The 19,917-nt window shown below is 38.3% G+C and overlaps 1 protein-coding gene across 4 annotated transcripts in view; it reads right to left on the bottom strand.

Moving 5' to 3' along the window:
- The window catches only part of EXOC1 (exocyst complex component 1), a 58,027-nt gene that overhangs the window by 20,839 nt on the left and 17,271 nt on the right, over positions 1-19,917 (bottom strand). For 3 of the 4 annotated variants that reach the window (XM_077815611.1, XM_077815612.1, XM_077815609.1), the window contains exons 6-12: positions 19,592-19,819; positions 19,292-19,424; positions 19,006-19,115; positions 17,880-17,933; positions 11,190-11,339; positions 8,049-8,154; positions 993-1,156 (exon numbers count right to left, since the gene is read on the bottom strand). In XM_077815611.1, coding sequence (XP_077671737.1) covers positions 993-1,156; positions 8,049-8,154; positions 11,190-11,339; positions 17,880-17,933; positions 19,006-19,115; positions 19,292-19,424; positions 19,592-19,819 — 945 coding nt within the window. The remainder of the gene's footprint in view (positions 1-992; positions 1,157-8,048; positions 8,155-11,189; positions 11,340-17,879; positions 17,934-19,005; positions 19,116-19,291; positions 19,425-19,591; positions 19,820-19,917) is intronic. The other variant, XM_077815610.1, reaches the window with a different exon arrangement.

The following is a 19,917-nucleotide window of genomic DNA, read 5'->3' on the forward strand; positions in this document are numbered from 1 at the left end:
ACACCACACACAAACAAGGTATTCATCTCCTCAATTAAAATAATCCTATAAAAAACTTAATTTTAATTGTTTCCCCACTTTCCATTTTCACCATAGCACTTGGCAAAAAAGTATTAGAAGACTATAATTGGTTCCCCTCTTCCTTTTTAAAAATATATCTTAATTTACAATATTTTGCAAGACTAAATACAGTTTTGGTAGGAAAATTTTCCCTTATCCATTGAGAATCCTCCCTAAGTACTGGTTTACATTTTTAGGTCTATTTCTGCAATGGACAGGGCTACAGACTTAGCCTCCATTTAAAAAAAAAAAAGTGAGGACTCCAGCAATCATTTGGTGCCATAGTTTAAGGCAGCCAAAGTAAATGTGCAAGTGACATTTAAATGGTTAATTTTAGAAATTGGTGTTTATTTAAATTATTCTTTTGTCTTCTGTACTAGATCTCTACTGGATGGTCTAGTGAATGAGATTCTCTTTCCTTCTTTCCAATTTGCCAACAAATTTACAAAACGCATCACAATACTTTCTGAACTCCTCTCTTATGAAGGTGTCATAATTCAGGTATCTCATGATCAATTCGCTTCATCTTTGGTAAAAAAAAATATAAGTTGGTCCCAGACTTAACCCACCAATTTTTTGGCCAACATTCCTTTGTTTGGGAACTTTTGAGGAGGGTCAGCAAAACTGGGCTTATAATGAAAACAACTGCAATCTTAACTATGGTTAAAGTTAGCGTCTGCATAACTAAATCTGTTACAGAGTCTTAAGCAAATGCACAATGCATATCATATTTAAGTGTTGACATATATGTATTCATTCTAAATGAATTTAAAACATTATTACATTAGAGAGAGAGACAGAGACACACACACACACACACACACACTCCTGGGCATGAACGAACATTTTCAGACAGTAAACAAAATGTGGATTCATGACTATCTAAAGTTCAAAACTAAGGAGAAATATTACATTACATTTTTTTGTTTTACCTTATCAAATTTAGTTCTATCAGCCACATCAAGGTCAGAGGCAGACATGTTTCCCATATCCAACAGTGAGGATGACTGAGACCTGCGATTTCCTGAACTCTGAACGGAGAGTTTATTTAGGCTAGAGGTAGACCCAGTCAATTTTCCAGAACTTCCATGAAGACCTATGAAATAATGAAACTATGAAAGATGGTAGCCTACGTGGAATAAAATACATTTGAAAAGAAAAATATAGGTATATCCAAAACAGCACTCCTAGTCCCCATAGAGATGGTCAATATTCTTTCTACTGAATAGTTTGTACCTTATCTAAGTGGTTTTGTTGTATACACGTTTCTTCATTACAAGCCTAACTGGAATATTTAAGTGTTTTTCAGAGTTAATTACAAAGCAGCTACCTAAGTCTGCATTGTAGAATAACAAAGGAAAACTGACATCAGGAGCCACTTTGGACATTTTGCACCTGGGACCAGCAAGTATAGCAAATATGCTGGGGCAGGTACTCTCCTTTCTGAAAGGAAAGCTGGATGGGAACTCCAGTTGTGATACTTTAAGAGCATCTTCCAGCAGCACACAGAGCAAAGAGAGCCGGTGGGGAAATTATTCTGAAAGGAAAACAGTAGAGCAAACACTTGAGTATCTGAAGATACTCTCCATATTCTCTTGGACTTGTTTTTTCCATAGTTCACACTCTTTTGGTTAATGACAGTTGGGAATAAAGTGCGGCAGGGGGAGAAGAGGACTTAAGGAAGAGCTCTTGCTATGATGAGACACCTCAGTTCAAAAATAAAGTAAAGAGAAACATCTCCTGTTATATTCAAACTGCAAGTAAAATGCTGTCGTAAATCTTCATAAATCTCAAAATCACAGAGAAACCGATTATTAATTTTCATTCTGTATGTTCCATCTAATATAATTGCCAACTATGTTCAACATCTCTTGGATGTGTTTTGCTTACAAATACTTATTGCACCCTGAACAGTTAGCTTTAGGGTTAATGGGTTTTCCATTATATATAACTACACCTATACATAGACACACATGCATTGACAATACATACTAATGCACTAATCATACTCACTCTCTGTTTCCTGTTTGACAGCGCTTTCTTTTCGAGGCAGTGTAGCTGGCATGGATTAGGTTGCAAGCATCAAAGACAAAGACAAGTTAAAAATGCAGTTTGCACAAACCATGCACAAGATGCAAGTTAAGCACTAGCTGGAAAGAAACATGCAGAGAACTATAAGCAGCAAGTAACTATAGTTGCAAACACATATAGTTGGGGAGTTACTGTTCTAGAAATTCAGTCTCTAACTACATGGAAAACACAGTATACGTTTCAAAATATTAAACTTTCATTTTTCTTAAAACAAAACACGGAGGAAAACTCTGACTTGTTAAACATTTATACATCAAATTCTCCTTAACACAGAAAAGACCACCAAAATACTGAGTCTTATTTGCAAAGATTGATATTGGATGAGATTTGCAGTTTACCGGAACAGTGTGCAAATAAACTGTAAATCATATTGATACCAAACAAAGAGAAATGCAAACAGATTAATCCTGTGCAGACTTGTACTGAATCAGGGCTACCTGCATTATCTTCCAGCTCTTTAACTAAAAATCTATTAAGACTGCAGAAGTCCTTTCAATAATATTCTTTTCTACAATAAGACCAGCCAGCCTATTGTATATTGCTGTTGCTGACAACTCAGTTTTGCTTTTCACAGTGAGAAGTAGTGTGTTTTTCATTCAGGTTGCATTAACAATTTTCCAGTTTGCAGATGTTGCCAGGCTAAGAAAAAAAGTCACTACCAATAACAACATTTACATAAACATTACATTACATACATTTACCTCATTTTTAAAAGGTTTATCCCCTGAATATCCTGCTGGTCTGAAAAATAAAATAAGCAGTTTCCTCAAGCAAAAAACTGCATTTTAGTAAGCAGTTTAGAGTACCCTGTGACAGGGTAATATTTCCCTGTGTTTGTGATACAGGATTCTAAGTTCACCAGTGGAAAGCACTTGCACACATGCTCTAGAAGCAAAAAAGTTAGTAGGATTCAACAATTCTTGGCGAGCATGAATTTTTCAAGTTACAGACGCAAAAACACCAAATGGTTACTTATCTGTACAGTAACTATTGTTCTTTGAGTTGTGTTGTGCATACACATTCCATTTGAGGTGAATGGGTGCTTACTGCACTCGAGTTGGAGACTTCTGCCAATACTACCACTAGGTGGTGCATATGCTCCTGCTCACCTCATGCTCTCAGGTGACAGCATAAAACAGGCATGTCTGCCGCCTATCTCTCCATTCCTTCGCACCACTTTAAGTAAAGTCCGAAGTAGCAGGGAAGGTGGGAGGTACATGTTCACAACATACCTCAAAGAATAATAGTTACTGTACAGATAAATAACCCTTTTTCTCCTTTGAGTGATTGTGCACATACACATTCCACTGGAGGTGATTCCTCAGACATTCCCTTACAGGGAGGAGGACTTTGGATCATCTACATAGGGATTGTACCAACTTGCAAAGCTGGCATCATCTCAAGAGGTTTGAATCATGGTGTAATGAGTGGGAAAAGTATGCACAGACGACCATGTTGCTGCCTTGCATAAACCAGCTATTGGAAGATTGCTCAGGAATGGTGATGTGGTGGACTGAGCCCTAGTGGAGTGAGATGTTATTCTCAATGGAGGAGAGACTTTATCAAGATCGTAGCAGAGCTTCATACAGTCAGAAACCCAGCATGAGATTCAAGGAGATGACACTGATTGACCTTGAATTCTTTCAACATAGCTTACAAAGAGCCTGGAGTAAGAACTGAAAGACCTAGTGTGGTCCAAGTAAAACGCCAGTGCTCTACAAACATCCAAAGTATGGAATGCTTTTTCAGCCTTAAATTAACATGTCAGGAAAAATACAAAAAGATTGTTTGGTTTAAATGGAAGACTGACACTACCTTAGGTATAAACTTAGGGTGAGGCCTAAGAGATACTTTGTCCTTATGGAATACCATGAAAGGAGGGTCAGCCAAGAGAGCAAGTTCTGAAATCCTCCTTGCAGAAATGACTGCCACCAAGAACCACTTTCTTTAGAGAAAATAAAGATAATGAAATTGTAGCCATTGGCTCAGAATGGGGTCCTATCAGTTTGGAGAGGGTGAAGTATTTCTTCGGGACCAGGAAGACAGTGGACAAGCCCCTTTTATGCCCTCTCCTGAGATCACATGTTGAGCAGGAGCCTGTGCACCACCTAGAAGTACTGCTGGCAAAAGTCTCTGACTTGAATGCACTGGACACATATAAAACAAAAAGTGAAATGTGTATGTGTACAATCCCGCAAAGAACCACCCCATCAGAGTGGAGCTGGCAAGCTGGTCCTATTCTAAGAGGACAGATATTTACTTTCAATTGTACAAATATGGATGTGCAAATGCTCTTCAACACAGATTTCTCAACTAGGCATCAACGCAGACGGTTTTAGGATGTCAGACTCAAATTTAATTCCAGCTTAATTTTTATCTGCACTATTTTATATTTTACCACAGTACTGCATATTTGGTATTGGTTTCTTCATAGATTCCCTGATCCCTAACCCCATCGACTGGCACTGCAGAACAAAGAAATATAGCCAAGGACCACCCTTGAACAAAGTATCATCTGGTAGGTAAGACATACTGTTGTCACATGGTACATTATGTATTAGCATTAGAAAGACTGTACTCAGAGAGGTTTGTTGTCAAATTGGGAGGGCATGACTAGTAAAGATCCAAAGGGGTCAGTCCTGGGTCTGGTACTAGTCAATATTTTCATTAATGACTTGGATAATGGAGTAGAGAGTATGCTTATAAAATCTGCAGATGACATCAAGCTAGGACAGGTTGCAAGCACTTTGGAGGACAGGTTGAAAAATCAAAATGACCTTCACAAATTGGCGAATTAGTCTGAATTCAACAAGATGGAATTTAATAAAGACAAGTGCACATGTACTTCACTTAGGAAGGAAAAATCAAATTCACAACTACAAAATGGGGAATAACTGTCAAGGCGGTAGTACTGCTGAAAAGGATCTGGGGGTTATGGTGAACCACAAACTGAATATGATTCATCAATGTGATGCAGCTGCAAAAAAGATTAATATTCTGGGATGTATTAACAGGATTGCTGTATGTAAGATACAGGAGGTAATTGTCCTTCTCTGCTTGGCACTGGTGAGGCCCCCACTTGAGTACTGCATCCAGCTCTGGGCACCACAATTTAGAAAGGATGTGGACAAACTGGAGAGTCCAGAGTAGAGCAACAAAGGATAAAAGGGTTAGAAAACCTATGAGGAAAGGTTGAGAAAAAGGGCCATGTTTAGTCTTGAGAAAAGAAGACTGATTTGGGGACCTGATAATCTTCCAACATGCTAAGGACTGTTATAAAGAGAAAGGTGATCAATTGTTCTCCAGCTCCACTAAGGTTAGGGCAAGTAGTAATGGGCTTAATCTGCAGCAAGGGAGACTTAAGGCAGATATTAGGAAAAGCTATTTAACTGTAATGGGAGTTAAGCTCTGGAATAGGCTTCCAAAGGAGGTTGTGGAGTCTCCATCACTGATATCCTTTAAAAACTTGGACAAACATCTGTCAGGGAAGGTCTACGTTTACTTGGTCCTACCACAGCGCAGGGGGGTCGACTTGATGACTTCTTGAAGTCCCTTCCAGCCCTACATTTCTAAGATTCTAGGAGTCTTTCAGCTCATTGTATTTAAATGCACTGAAGATAACAAGATTCTAGCTTTAACAGAGGAAGAAAAATACATCCCGTTAAGGCAAGGAAGAATTTATCCCAGAAGTTTACTGCTCTCTTTTTTGTGTCACTGTCTTCCAAAAAAGGAGCCTTCTGCTAGTACAGAGCACCAAAAGAATTCTCCCAGCAGACTCTGCGTTGAAGATGCTCAAATTGAAGCTTCATTCCAGAAATTGCAAAGCAGCAAAAGGCAAGAAAACACCAACACAGCTCAAAGACTGCCAGTGTCTGATATCCCACAACCTACTCTGTAAAAAGTCTCTGTCTGTTCCTTACACAGTAATTTTTTCATTATTAAAGAAATGCACATTAATTCAACAAAACATCTTTTAGGAATATGCACTAACTTCCTCAAATGCACAAAGTCTTTTTAATTCGGCATTGTTAAACAGGTTTTCACATTCATTTAAAAAAAAATCAGCTGACATTTAAAAGGCAAAATGAAATACTATTTATCTGTAGAGATCTGAGATGCTTCTCCTCCCCCCTTTGCACAACGGATAACATTAAGAACATGAATAGTGCAGAGCAGTGTATTTTCCTATACTACCACTATGGTCTAATTCAGGTTGAATTTGTTTGTGGACTTCACAGACAATCCATGATTCTGGGATATGAATCCATGAAAGCTGCTCATTAATTCCTGGGTTGGGTAGCAAGGAACTTCCTCCATGGATGCAACTGCAGAATGCCAGTTCTGTTTCTGTGCAAAGACTGAAGCCTACTCACTCCTTGAGAAAGAGATTCTGCTCAGTCTCTGCATGAATACTGGAGGACATATCTCAGAATGTTCTAGGAGAAGGAAGTTCTTCCCTGGCTTACTGAAGGTCTGAGAAAGCAACAGTTTGGCTTGCTACATGACAAACTATAAAAGAATATGTCTATGTTTAAGTAGAACTGTTACAAAAGTAATTAATCTTACACTAGATAAATTTATAGAAAATTTCTCCAAGCTCTTGCTAGACTGAAAAGATTGCTAGGCTTTAAAAAAATGTAGTCGAAGTTTACACAAATATGAATCTTAATAGAAATTCTCTTGGCTCTTTTAAATTCACATATGTGAATAATCTCTTTTCTCTAAAACAGAGATCTGTTATCCACAGTTCACAATAATGTGTCATAAGTCCAGAACATGATTACTATGGATAACGTGGTTTCCTCCCGAAGTGGATCACAAGGGAATAGTAAAAAAATAATGGAAAAAAATATAGGGTTATTTTAAGAGGCGGGGAGGAGGCGGGGATTATTTATTTATTTTTTAAACTTTGACCAATAAGGTAAGTTAACATTTCAAGATTCAGGACTTCTTCTGCCCCAAGTTGTTCTTCTGAAAACCTTAGGGAACCATTTGTGCTCCATGTTCAATCATCTGCTATGGCAAATTTAGGCATATTAACAAATAGACTATATCATCAGAAAAAGTGCATCAAAGATTTACTCACTGTATTAAAAAAGGCAAAGCAGAATTAATTGCATTCTTTCATTTCAATAGTAAAATGATCAGAGATTAAAGGCCATATGTCTATACCAAACATTAAAATACATACAAATCCATCTACCTTTCACATGTTTTTCTTTATTATTTGCTGCTAGACAGCATTATTATTTTGGGTACAGATTCCCTTTCATACGCATGAGTGAACTCCTTTTCCCAAAAGGGGATACATGCACCCATCAAAAGGGAAACTAAATACAATTTCCAACCTCAGATGCATGTACATAGCTCCCTTTGAAACTCATGTATGTACATCCCCATGGGCAGAATTAGTGTTTAAGTTAGCTTCCTCAAAATCTCTCATAAGTATTTATTAAAATACAAATCTCTTAGTAGCACAAGTAACACTAAAACACTGCCAAATAGTTTTCTTTGGATAAAATGTTTGTTTTCAAATTTGCTTCAGTGTTAAAATCCCAATAAGTTTTTAAACAATAATGTGTTGTTAGGTCTCAAACAATGATCTGCACTCACAGTGACATATATAGTGTCATGCCTCATTCTTCAAGTTATCTCATTCTACTCCCTTTTAATTTACTACAAGTGTCACACTGAGGGCTTTTGCAGTGTACCTAATACATTTTTGATGATCCCATATTTATCCTCTGACTTTCACCATGTCTGCCAAATGTAGCATCTTTCCAGTTCAGGCACAAAACAGTCATTTACAAAGTTGGCTCTGAATGATTTGCCATAACTGTTTATTACAACACAAACAAAAAACTAAAAGCAAAGGTATGTGTCTCTTGGGAGCTTACCAAACTTTTTTCCTTCTTTGGTTGTGCCCGTCATCTTAATCTTGGCAACCTCAAAGAAATCTTTAATTTCTCTTTCATATAGCCGTGATAAATAATCCATGTAATTCTTAAGTGAAAAACAAAAACAGTTTAGCATAAGTACTGTAATCTGAACAAATGCAATAACCCAGAATTATAAATGGCAACCTGCAAATAAAATGAACAAGCTAATGCTCTTGGTGCCTTGCATCTAAAGATTTGGACTATATAAAACCTTAGTAGTCTATGCTACCAGAAGAAGCTTTGAAGCAACAAATCCACTGGGGTAGGTTGTAACCTCCCCACCACAGGGGGAATATAAATGGCCAGCACAGCCCACGGTTATTGGGGGTGGCCAGAGTGGCAGGGGGACATGATAATTCAATTAATCCCCTTTACAGCCTTTGCTACTGGGCTCTACTGAGCCTCTAGCAGCAAATAAAAAGATATGCTCCCCAGGCAAAAACCCTGAAAGTTTGCCTCCCACAGGATGAATCCCTGCTGAGAAACAGAAGGCAAAGCTAGCTCAAGATGTTATAAATTCCACTTCCCTGACACCAGATTCAGTGATACTGGTCCTTTATTTGTTGTATGTATCTTCTTTACTGTAAGCTACAAAAGAAGCTTTAATTTTGGCTCGCATTGTTGCTAAAAAAGCTTAAATTTCAAAAAGCAAAAAACTTCTCACAACTAAAGTATAAATTATTTGACTGTCTGACTGCTTGATTTATAACTTGAATTCGCTATATAAAACAATCTCTTAGTCAGCACCACAAATGGAAGTGCCCTCTGTAGGTATTTGTTTTCATATTTTCCTCAAATGTTAATCACTTGACATAACGAGTCCATAAATCCCTCCATAAATTGCTAATCCATTCCTAACTATCAGTGCAAAAATGTAACAAGAACCTATTGGAAGAATATTTCCCTATTAAACCATATGTGCATGTGTGTAAGCTCACGTGACAAGGAGGGCAAGCAAATGCCTATCTTTAGGGTTGTACGTGTGCGCACACATAAGCACATACTACACACACATCTCATTACCCTCTATTTTGCCTACCTCAAGGAATAGTAGTAGGAACTCAGCCCTTCCCCAAAGTTGCTAAACCGTTATCACCACTTTTACATACAACGGTAACTACTTCTACTTTCCACAATGGTGTTCAGTCCATTATTTTTACTATTATTTCTCAGAAAGTAAGTAAAACAAATTGAAAAATTATTTAGTTTGCTTAATGATCTAATAGCCACAACCCTGTGCTAGTGGGGAAATCTAGTTTCAGTTCTTGGAAGTTACTGCATTTTATTATTTCTATCAAAAAACATTACAAGCACAAAATAAGTCCTCTTGGCAGTCACAAGGTTACTTACTTTCATTATCAGGGGAAACAAACTAAATAATTCATTACATTTTAAGTTACATCACTAATAATCATTGAGCTCACAGTTAGAAAGTGTTATTGATTTATTTGCTCATTTGAATATTATATTATTCAAAAGTACTACTTTAACTACAAAGCTGCAAAAGAAAAAATTCCAGTAAAAGGACTGTTGTTTTCTGAGTATATCCCTAACTTTAGCTTACAGCCCAATTCAAACAAATCAAAAGAACGAGGAAAAATTAGAACAGGATACCAAAGAAGACTATCAAATATAGTTTGCGTACACTTGAAAGGTATGAAAATGTTCTAGAAATTTACCAGTCTCTGTACAAATACTCTCTAACAGGACACATACCTAATTTACATGAATGCTGACTAAAATGGGGAACAAATTACTTTCTTTGTAAAAAAGGTAATTAAAGAGACTGTAAGACGTCAGTCTTCTACTGGGCATTTAACCAACTTCTGCTTATATGACATGAAAGAAGACACAACTAGTTGAATATTTCAGGATCATTTTTAGGAGTCTGCTTTAAAACTCTAATACTTAAGACTGACTGAATTTACAATGGATGACACTCATTAGCAACCTCTCAGTTCCTAGCAGAAAGTTGCTAATAACCAAAAGTTGCCAATAGGCAAAAAACCCACGCCCAGGACAGCAGCACAGAGCAGCCCTGCAGCTAGGTACCCACTACCAATACAGAAGAAAACGCAGGAGGTACTGGGGAGTGGGAAGGGAAGCTGGGAGGGTGGGCGGTATGAAGGGAAGCAGCAGGGCTGTAGCCTGAATGCTGGGGCTTTCTACAGGAAGCAGAGGCACTGAGCACCTGCAGGGCTGCACAGCCCCTCTCCATGCACTGTCCAGACTGCTCCAGGAGCCCAGGATTAGCATAATCAAGTGCTTCCCTCCCTAGCAGCAGCCATGCAAACCTGCCTGCATCTGGGACTTTCCACAGGAAGTGAGTACCTGTGGGGTTGTACGGCAAAAACAATGGTTAGTAAATGGCATGACAGTTGCTAATAGCCAAATGCCATTAACATTCAAATCAATCGGATTGGGTTGGTTCCTAGCAAAAAGTTGCTCATAACAGAAAATTGTCAGTATCAGGATTGCTAATAATTGTCATCCATTGTATCAGTCTTAAAAATAGTGTGTTTAATAAGAGCAAAAAAACCTCACTATTAAGGGCCAAATGTTGCCTTCAGTTACACCCGAACAATTACTGTACAATCTGTGGTTAATTTTTCACTTCATGGTATTTTTGAAAAACCTGTACAAACAACTTACAAAACAAAACTTTTAAAAATAACTAAAATTGAGATTTTTTCTATTCTATTTAAAGTAGCCTCTAAAAATGGATTAACAATGAGTTCTGTGGAACTAAGAAGATCATTTATACCAGAGTTATTTTCCAGAATTATTTTTTTAATTATGTATGCTGTTAGTGCACACAATGGAAAAATGTGTATTTAAAAGGTATCACATATTTATTAAGTGCCATAACTTTGTACAGATATTAAAAACACCTATCTCTAGAGGAGTTTATAGTGTATATCACGGTAAATGACGATAATACCAAGAAAGAAGTAGGGAAAGAAGGATCAGGGATTAAAGCATCTGAGCTGTGATTTTTTTAATCACAATTTAACATTCAAATTGAGAATAAGACACTTATCCAAAAATAATGGAACACATAGCACTAGAGAGAATTTATCCAATATCTGAGTCTCATACCTTTGTTAACCCTTCATATTTTCCATAATCTGTACTTTTTAGCCACTCCATCAATTTGGCATATCGAAGCAAGTCTCTGTGAAAGGGATGGTGATTGGGTAATGTCAGCTCAATAGAGTGCTGGGCAAGCGTGGAACTTTGGTCATGACCCTTGATAAAAGAAAACATTAAAACAAACATAGAAGCAATGTGTGTAAACATACCACTACAAATGCTATCTAATTAGCCTAAAAATTATCACAGTCAGATAAACAAAAGAAAACAGAAAAGTGAAACTGAAAATTACTTCTTTCACATCTGCAGTTAATAGCTTAAATGATATCCTGCGTTGGCCTAGTGACTAGGACATTGGACTACGACTTGATAGATCTGGGTTCCATTCCTAACTCTGCCACTGGCCTGCTGGGTGATCTTTGGCAAGTCACTGCCCCTCTGTGCCTCAGTTAGCCCATCTGTAAAACGGTGATGATACCAACCTCCTTTGTAAAATGTTTTGTAATCCACTGATTAAAAGAGCTGGATTACATCGGGGACCTGATTTCAGATGGGACCTTTGGGGACTGTTATAATACAAACAACAATACAGAGACATTACTATACCATACTCAGGGCTGGTAGCATTGCCTATTGAAGTTGCCCAATATTTCCCATTAGAAGGCCTGATTTTCAGTTGCTTATAACTATGACATACTTTAACCATTGGGGCTGAAATTTTCTATGACAGGTGTCTGCCTCAAAACCGATTTTTATTTATTTATTTTTTTTAATTTCAACCAAAACCATTTACCCATTCAGAAAAAATACTATGTTATTTTGCTTGTGTTAAAAAATTCTGATGACTTTAACTGAGATGTTCTAGTGTCCCCATGTTGTAGAGCTTGGACCTGAAATTTGGCAGGGTGGGAGAATGGGGGTGACCTTTATATCATGGGTTTGTCTTTTGGTGTTCCTGTGAATATCAGACCAAATTTGGCCAAGTTATAAGCATCTGAAAAATTATAATTTGCACATACGCAGCAGAGTCTTGATTGAATTTAGCATCTAAACTCACTGAAGATTCCCATCTGTATTGAGCAACTGAGCAAGCTCCAGCCCTGGGCTACAGGAGGTAACAAGACTTTCTCTGCAATTGCTGCTGCAGGCCAGACTGGGTCTGGACCAGAAATGAAAAGCAAAAAACTGTCCCTCTTCTGGTCTCAAATGTTCCTCCTGCTGAAGCCCAGGAAGCATAGAGGAAGCTATCTGATTTGAAAGCAGAGGGGATAAGAGTCAGATTGGGGGTGTGCGATAATTAGATTGAGACGAGGAGCAGGGGCAGGGAAGAGAGACTGGCAGGGAAAGGAGACTGAATAGATTAGACAAGGAAGGCAATGGAGGAAGGACTCAATATGAAACGAAGAGCTACATGGGAAGACAGGAACTGTTTGAGCAAGGAAACTGGGACTGAGAACTAGTGAGGTGGGGAAGGAATGAAGTATGGGAACTGGGGAAACAGATTTGATGAAAAGCCAAGGTGCGAGCAGAGAACTGGACTGGCAAGGCAAAGAGGAGTAGGGGCGAGGCAACCACTGAGATTGGATGAAGAGTCTGGTGATGGAAACAGGGACTGGACGCCAGTGAGGGCATGAAATGCGGGAGGAGGAGAAGGAGGACCAGAGGCAGAGAATGTGGAGAGAGGCAGATTGGATGAGGAGCGGGGAAGGGGAGCTGGCATTGACTGGACAAGGAGCTGAGGGACTGGGACTAGGGGGACTGGGACTAGGATGAGAAGTCTAACTCAGCCTTCTGCAAACAGACCCTCAGGGTCTCAAGTCAAGCACCCAGAGAAAATGAGGAACACAGTAACCACCTGTGAAAAGACTAGTTTAAGTGACTGTCCAGGATCACACAGGAAACCTGGGGCAGGGGCAGGGATAGAATTCAGTTTCCAAGAGCAACATTCAGCTGCCTTAATCATCCACTCTTCCTGCAATCCACTGCCTCATTCACTTCACGCTTTTTAACTTCTGCAAGAAATGAAACAGACAACTGCCTCCTTCACTATAAAACCCTGATTTATCCCTAGAGCATAGTCCATCTTGTACAGTAACTGACAGAGGGCCTGTGGAAAAAAAATAGTATGCAATCATGTAATTAAAACTGTATCTTAATGCACATGAACAAGGGGACTGAATTAAGGTGGTACAGAGAACCTTAATTCTGGTATTTCCTAATTTTTGAGTGCATGTCTTTGCAACCTTAATAATGTTCTTTTAAAGTAAGGGTTTTTGTGTGTTTAATACAGTGGTCACCAACCAGTCAATTGCAATCGACTGGTCAATCCTGGAGCCTCTCCCACTCAATCACAACCACTGGCTAAAAGTCCGGCAGCACAGCAGAGCTACCACTAAGGCAGGCTCCCTGCCTGCCCCAGTCCCAGGCCACTCCCAGAAGCCGCCGGCACACCCCTCCAGCCCCAGGGGAGGGGCCTCCCTCTACATACACACAGGAACTGTGGCCGACAGAAGCTGTGGGGGCGATGCCTGCAGAGGAGGGCAGGGGCGCACTGGCCTCTTCCGGGAGCCCTGCCCCAACCCGACCCCCCCCCCCCGAGCCAGCAACCCATACCCCCTCCTGCACTCCAACACTCTGCCCCAGCCCAGAACCTACACCCCCTCCCAAACCCCTGCCCAGTGAAAGTGAGTGGGGCGGAGGCCTTCAGGGAAGGGGCGGGATAGATCCTGGATTGCACTTAAATTCAAAAAGTGATCTTGTGCGTAAAAAGGTTGGAGACCACTAGTTTAATACAAGTTGAGATGACAAATCACTCTGGAGACATAGTAGACTGTATGATTATTAGCTCAATTCAAGGTTATATTTCACAGATTTCATTTTTAAATTTTTTTTAAGTCACTATATACTTTGTTGCACTATGTAGGAGGAAAATTTTCCTCTGGTTCACAACTAATCTATGGACCAGATCTTGGCCCTCACATCTATAACTTTTGTGCTTTTCTGGTAGTGTAAAGGGCACACAAACTGCCCTGATTAGGCAGCCAGTGATTCCTGTGACATAACAGAATTTTCAAGTAGTGTAAAGTCAGCTTAAACCACTGTCAGCCACTCTCTCCAGATAGAGGGGCATTCTTGAGCAGGTCAGAAGTGGCATGGGGGTGACCATTTGGCAGGGTGGCCCTAAGATTATTTTAGTTTGTGTAGTTTAGAGCAGCCATTAGGCTGCTTTAAGTTACATGGATGCCAGTTTGGTACCTAGAACACAGAAACAAAAAAAGATGACTTAGGGCCATCTTCCTCCATAGCCCTTTCCCACTGTACCAAGTACATACCAAGTACAGTTCAGACAGACTTGGGAATTAGGTCCAATGTCTGTAAAAGAAGTGTGTAGAACTCAAAATCTTTGTAGTTTTCAACTGTGATATAGTCATGGACATCTAATTTAAATTAAGAGACTTAAACCTGGACATTCCATATACACATTAACTGAAAAGTAACCTTAACTAAACACTGCAATCCAAACAATTCAGTGTATTTAAAATGCTTTAGACAAACTAGTCAAACTATGATTTTTTTATTATTATTATTATTATTACAACCTCCTTTCGCAGAATCAGAATGATAAAGAAAACTACATCCAATTTGGGATACAGCATGAGGTAGCAGATTACATTAAAATGATTCCTAGATTGAGATGACTTTTCTTATTTGTCCCAGCAAAGAGTAAGTTCACACATTCAGATAAATTATTTTTCTCTAAAACCCAGCTGAAATCTTGAAACTAGTGACGTTGAGAGTTGCAGGAGGCAGGCCACACCTTGGTATATGCACAGATGGGCACAGGCCACACTTGAGTCACCCCTGCTGAATGAGGAGAAACTGTGATCTTTGTAGTCATATTAAGTATTGTTTGTCTTTACTGTTGCATATTTATTTAAAACAAAACAATTAAAAAACCAGGGATCAGCTGGGCTTAAACAAACAAGAGTAAGTAATATATTATATCAACAGCAGCAATTATCTTCCCATTTGTTAGGGAGTTAACACTGTTAAAAGGTTGTATATTAGTTCAGTAATAGCAAAATATTCTTAATTGCTCTTTGATGCCCCCCACCCTTTTTAAGGTAGGGTTTTCATAGAAATTCAATGCAGAAAACCTCTTAGTCATCTATTTCATCCTCCTACTATGCAGCATTGTTTCCTACAATATATATTTCAGTTGTTTTTGTTTAGTCCAGACTCAACTGTTGGAGCTTCCATCACATCTCTTGCGAGACTGCTGTACAATTTACTTGATGTTATTGTTAGGACATTCTCAGATATTCAGCCAAAATTTCCTTTGCTTATTTCATCCCATAATTCCGATTCATGCCCCTCTTGTACCAGATCAAAGAATTTCCCTCTCTGCTTGGTATTAGCATTCTTCACATAGTTACAGTTGATCGTGTTCACCCTTTAGCCATGGTCTATCAAAGTTAACTTCGTTCTCCTTATTTCTCCTTCCAAGTCAATCCCTCCATCTTCATATTTTCTGTTGCTCTGCTCCAAATGACATCCAGTTTGTTTAAATTCTAGTATCTAGGGGCCCAGAACTAATATGTGTTTTTCCTCCAAAAACGCCACATAAAAAGGAGTACCACCTCTGGTTCAGTGTACTACCACCTAGATACATACACAGCACAAAATTACACAGTTTTTTTAATCACGTTGCACTGCAAGCTTTTATCAAGTTTGCTGTCCACTGTTCCAAAAGAAGAAAGCCCAGCTGATTTATGTTTTCCTTACTAATAGAACCTGATAACATCCTAAAGTTACAGATGTATTTTATTAAATAAAATACAAGTTTAGAAAACAAGATAAGATTAGAACACAGACAAGTAAATGTTTAACTATATCAACTGCTGAATGTTAGCAATAGTAACTGCAGACTTTTTTTTTGCAAATGCAATGAGCTCTAATCTGGAGTTGCATTTTTCTGTTTAAAATGTCAACAGATTTCTAGAATTTCTTGTATTAATCTTTTAAAATAAAAATATATGTGAATGCACTGGTACCTAAACTCTGTTTTTAAAATGAAACAAGCTGCATTATAGTTTCAAGGTTAAGATATCTAAGCTTAGATAAATCCATTGGAGTTTATTCTCTCTTTATCATGTCTAAATAAATCCAGCTGACAATATAAATTGATTGTATATATGAGCAGAAGACTGAACTGCTTCATGTTTTCACATTGCCTTTTCTGGTTTAGGACTGCTTCTTAATGAAACAAGAAAAGTGCTTACATGAGGAATTCAAATAAATCACGCAAGTAATTCTAAACAAAAAGTGCAACTCTCAACAAGATGTTAAAGACAAGAGAAAATGCGCCAGTTAGAGACGTTTGTCATATACATTTAAATGGGCAACCTCTGCACTGAATTCATCCAACTGCCCAGTAAGACAGTATGCCATCTTATAAACCAATACCTTTGACACAACAGATGGGCCACTGTCCAACATGCTAAATTTAAAGTATAATTTGTTGTTGTTCCTGCTACATTGGAAGATGAGAATTTAAACAAGGGCATATTCCTTCCCAGTCCATCAGCTTTTCCTACTTGAACCTGTAGCGAAATCACTCAGATCTGCTGAATGGGTTTTGAATTTGCACCCTCACAATGTGTTCACTGAAGGATTAAGCAAAAGAAGAAACTGGACTTGTGTCAGCACTTATCCAGGCATAAAGATTAGAAATCTTTGCAAAGGTAACACAGAATATATGACTGGCTGAGTAAGTTTACTGTTTATTTATATGTCCTCCCTCTGAAGTTTCCTCCAGTATAAAAACAACAGTATGGTTTAGCTAAGTGATAGATCAGATGAACGCAACCAATATATTACGTGTAGTAAGTAGAGCTAACTCTCTCTAAACTTTTATAAAAAAGCACTATCAGGAGCATAAAATTAGAAAAGCAAGTTCTCAATAAATCTGCCCTTAAATGCACAACCATCCTCTTACCGCACTGTCCAGCAAATCCAACACTCCAGCCTCTCTAATGAGAACCATTTACATAGGACTTGAACACTATTGTCTCTACCTGTTCATTTAGACACATTGATAGATGAAGAAGTGGGATGCCACAGATTTGGGGTTTTTTTTAAATGTAAGGGAGGATAAAAAAATTAGAAAGAGCAGAAGCTAACAATGACAATTCCTAAGCAGATCCAGCAAGTTATTATTTTACAGAGTAGAGAAATACTTGCCATTATAGGGAGGACCTGCACTGCCAAATGCAATGTCATGTGCACATGGGATTATCCTGCATTACTCTATTTGGAAAAACTTCATTTTCTGCAATACCTAGAAAAACTACTAGTTAGCATCTCAGCCAGCTTTTTTTGTTTGGTGCTGTTTGTATTGGTTATGCACAAACATTTTCATTTTGTGGCAAATGTAATAATAGTTTTCTTCATGCAACTTGTCACTTCACTACCTTAGTTATGCCTCAGAGGCCATGTGAATGTTGTCTGTCCACTAACAGACACACAAAGCTTGAGTGCGGATACGAACATTGGAGGAGGAGCCCTTATACCCTGCAATCAGTAAAGGCAAGTTTCCTATTTATGAAGCCAAAGCTGCAACTACTAGTTAGATTTAGCAAGCTTTTAAAAACAAAATAAAATTAGAGAAGCTTGAATCAAACCTGATGTACTCACAGAAACCGAAAGATAGTAGGACCTGTTATAGAGCTGAAGAAGGGTCTGAGCAAACTAATTGGAGATAAAATACAGGAATAATTATAAAAAAAAAAAAAAAAAAAGTTGAAAATTGAAAGGTGCTAGAAAATCCCACAACCCCACACAGAAAACAAGTTCAGCACAATATGAATTTGAAATAATTTAAAACAACTATCAAAACCACAGCAAGACAATTCTACTTGCTGCAAGGTCCATACAAAAAAAACCCCACAGAATTGCAGAAGCAAGAGTTTTTTTAGTCTCCTCTGCTTGAAACCAGCCCTGTAAACACTTTAATCCAACACCTTCTACAAGTCCTCAGTTCAAACCTCCTCCACCCATATTGTAAGATTTTAAAAAGTTACTTCACTTACGATTTTAGAACAATTCAACTACAGAACTGGGAGTATGCCACTTGCTCCACTACAAGAAATATCTAGATCAAAGTCCTACTAAATTGTGTAGGACTCATCCCTGCTACAAATACAATCATATCAGGCAGCCTATTTACCTTATGTCCAAATCCATGCTTATATCATAATTCCAATTTGTTGCATAGACTGAAATTCAGCCATGTTTTGTAACCAAGCTACATGAAGAACTGGAACAGTGGCATAACCATAGATTTGCAAATAGTCATAATACAATTTCCTTGATGCAATTATATCTGTAGTGGAGATGGGCCCTTCTGTGGTAGGGAAGGGTCCATCTTTTAATACTCAGTCTGGCTCTGACTATTGCTCTTTGTTGTTTTAGCTATCGAACTTTAAGGCTAAAATAAATGACTATGGTTATATCACAAAACTGAACCTTAAGGTACATGTCAAATTTAATATAGATCATTTTGTGCAACAACGTATAGATGGTCATTTCTGTGGGGTCTAGTTGTTAGAAACCATTAGAAATCTCTCTACTTGAATTTAGTATTCTACACAATTAGACTATTGTAAATAAATGTGTCAAAGTCAGGTAAGTTATTATGTGGATCAGAAAACGTACTTGGATTTCAGTTAATCACATCAAACTTTACAATGGTTTGTTTTCAAAGTTTTCAAAAAGGCCATCTAGCTGCAAACATCCAGATTAAAGAAGCCAAGTAAGTTACCTGCTGAACGAACACATTGTTCAGATGACTGGCAAGTCTCCTTGCAAATTGTTCACGTAGGTCACTGAACCGCTGTTTTTGTTGTTTGACTGCATAAAGCATATCATGTCCTAAAAATCACAACAGAAAATATTTTAAGACTTATGGTTTTTTGTTAGGAGTGGAAGAAGCTACAGAGCAAGATTCCCTATGTGTGGAAAAACTATCCAAAAACCTGAAAGGAGAGGTACTACTGTAACAATGAGAGTATTACATTTTCCCTTATTTTATTTAATAAAAGTGTTACCTGGTCGAAGAGCTACATTCATACACTGCAAAAGGGCATCAGCTGCATTAGTGCAGGCTTCAATGCCTCGAGAAGACGCCAGATCCCCCTCCTGGAGGGCCTTTATGTGACCTTTTGCCAAATCCATATGATTCTAAAAGATAACATACAAGTACAGTATATAAGCAAAGCACTGGCTCAGAGTTTAGTTTCATGCTATTCTATTAGAAGAAGACAGCTATTATAAGACACTTCTAAAAATAAATAGTTACTTCCCAATACAAAAGGTTTCAGATTTCAGGCCATAATTAACATGCTTACAACTAGGAATTCTATCTCCGACAGCAGCTTCACATTATTCGTGTTGCTGAGATGAATTAGGTGGTTGCTTTCTGAGATCTGATCCATTTGCTCTTTTACACTCTGTAGCATTTCCTCATAACTGCTCAGCTTCAGCTCAATTTGATCTACTTCCTTCAGAGCCTCATCCAGCAGCGTCATCAGAATGTTCACTTGTTTCTCAGAGGCCATGATTGACTGGATGTTTGCCTGCAGAGCAAATAGTTTGTGAGTAACAATTTTATACTTTTTTTACATGGCACCCTCATGACTATCAAATACTGTACCTCCCAAAATGTTAGGTTGTT

This window comes from Eretmochelys imbricata, chromosome 4, assembly GCF_965152235.1.
Source record: "Eretmochelys imbricata isolate rEreImb1 chromosome 4, rEreImb1.hap1, whole genome shotgun sequence".
NCBI lineage: Eukaryota > Metazoa > Chordata > Testudines > Cheloniidae > Eretmochelys > Eretmochelys imbricata.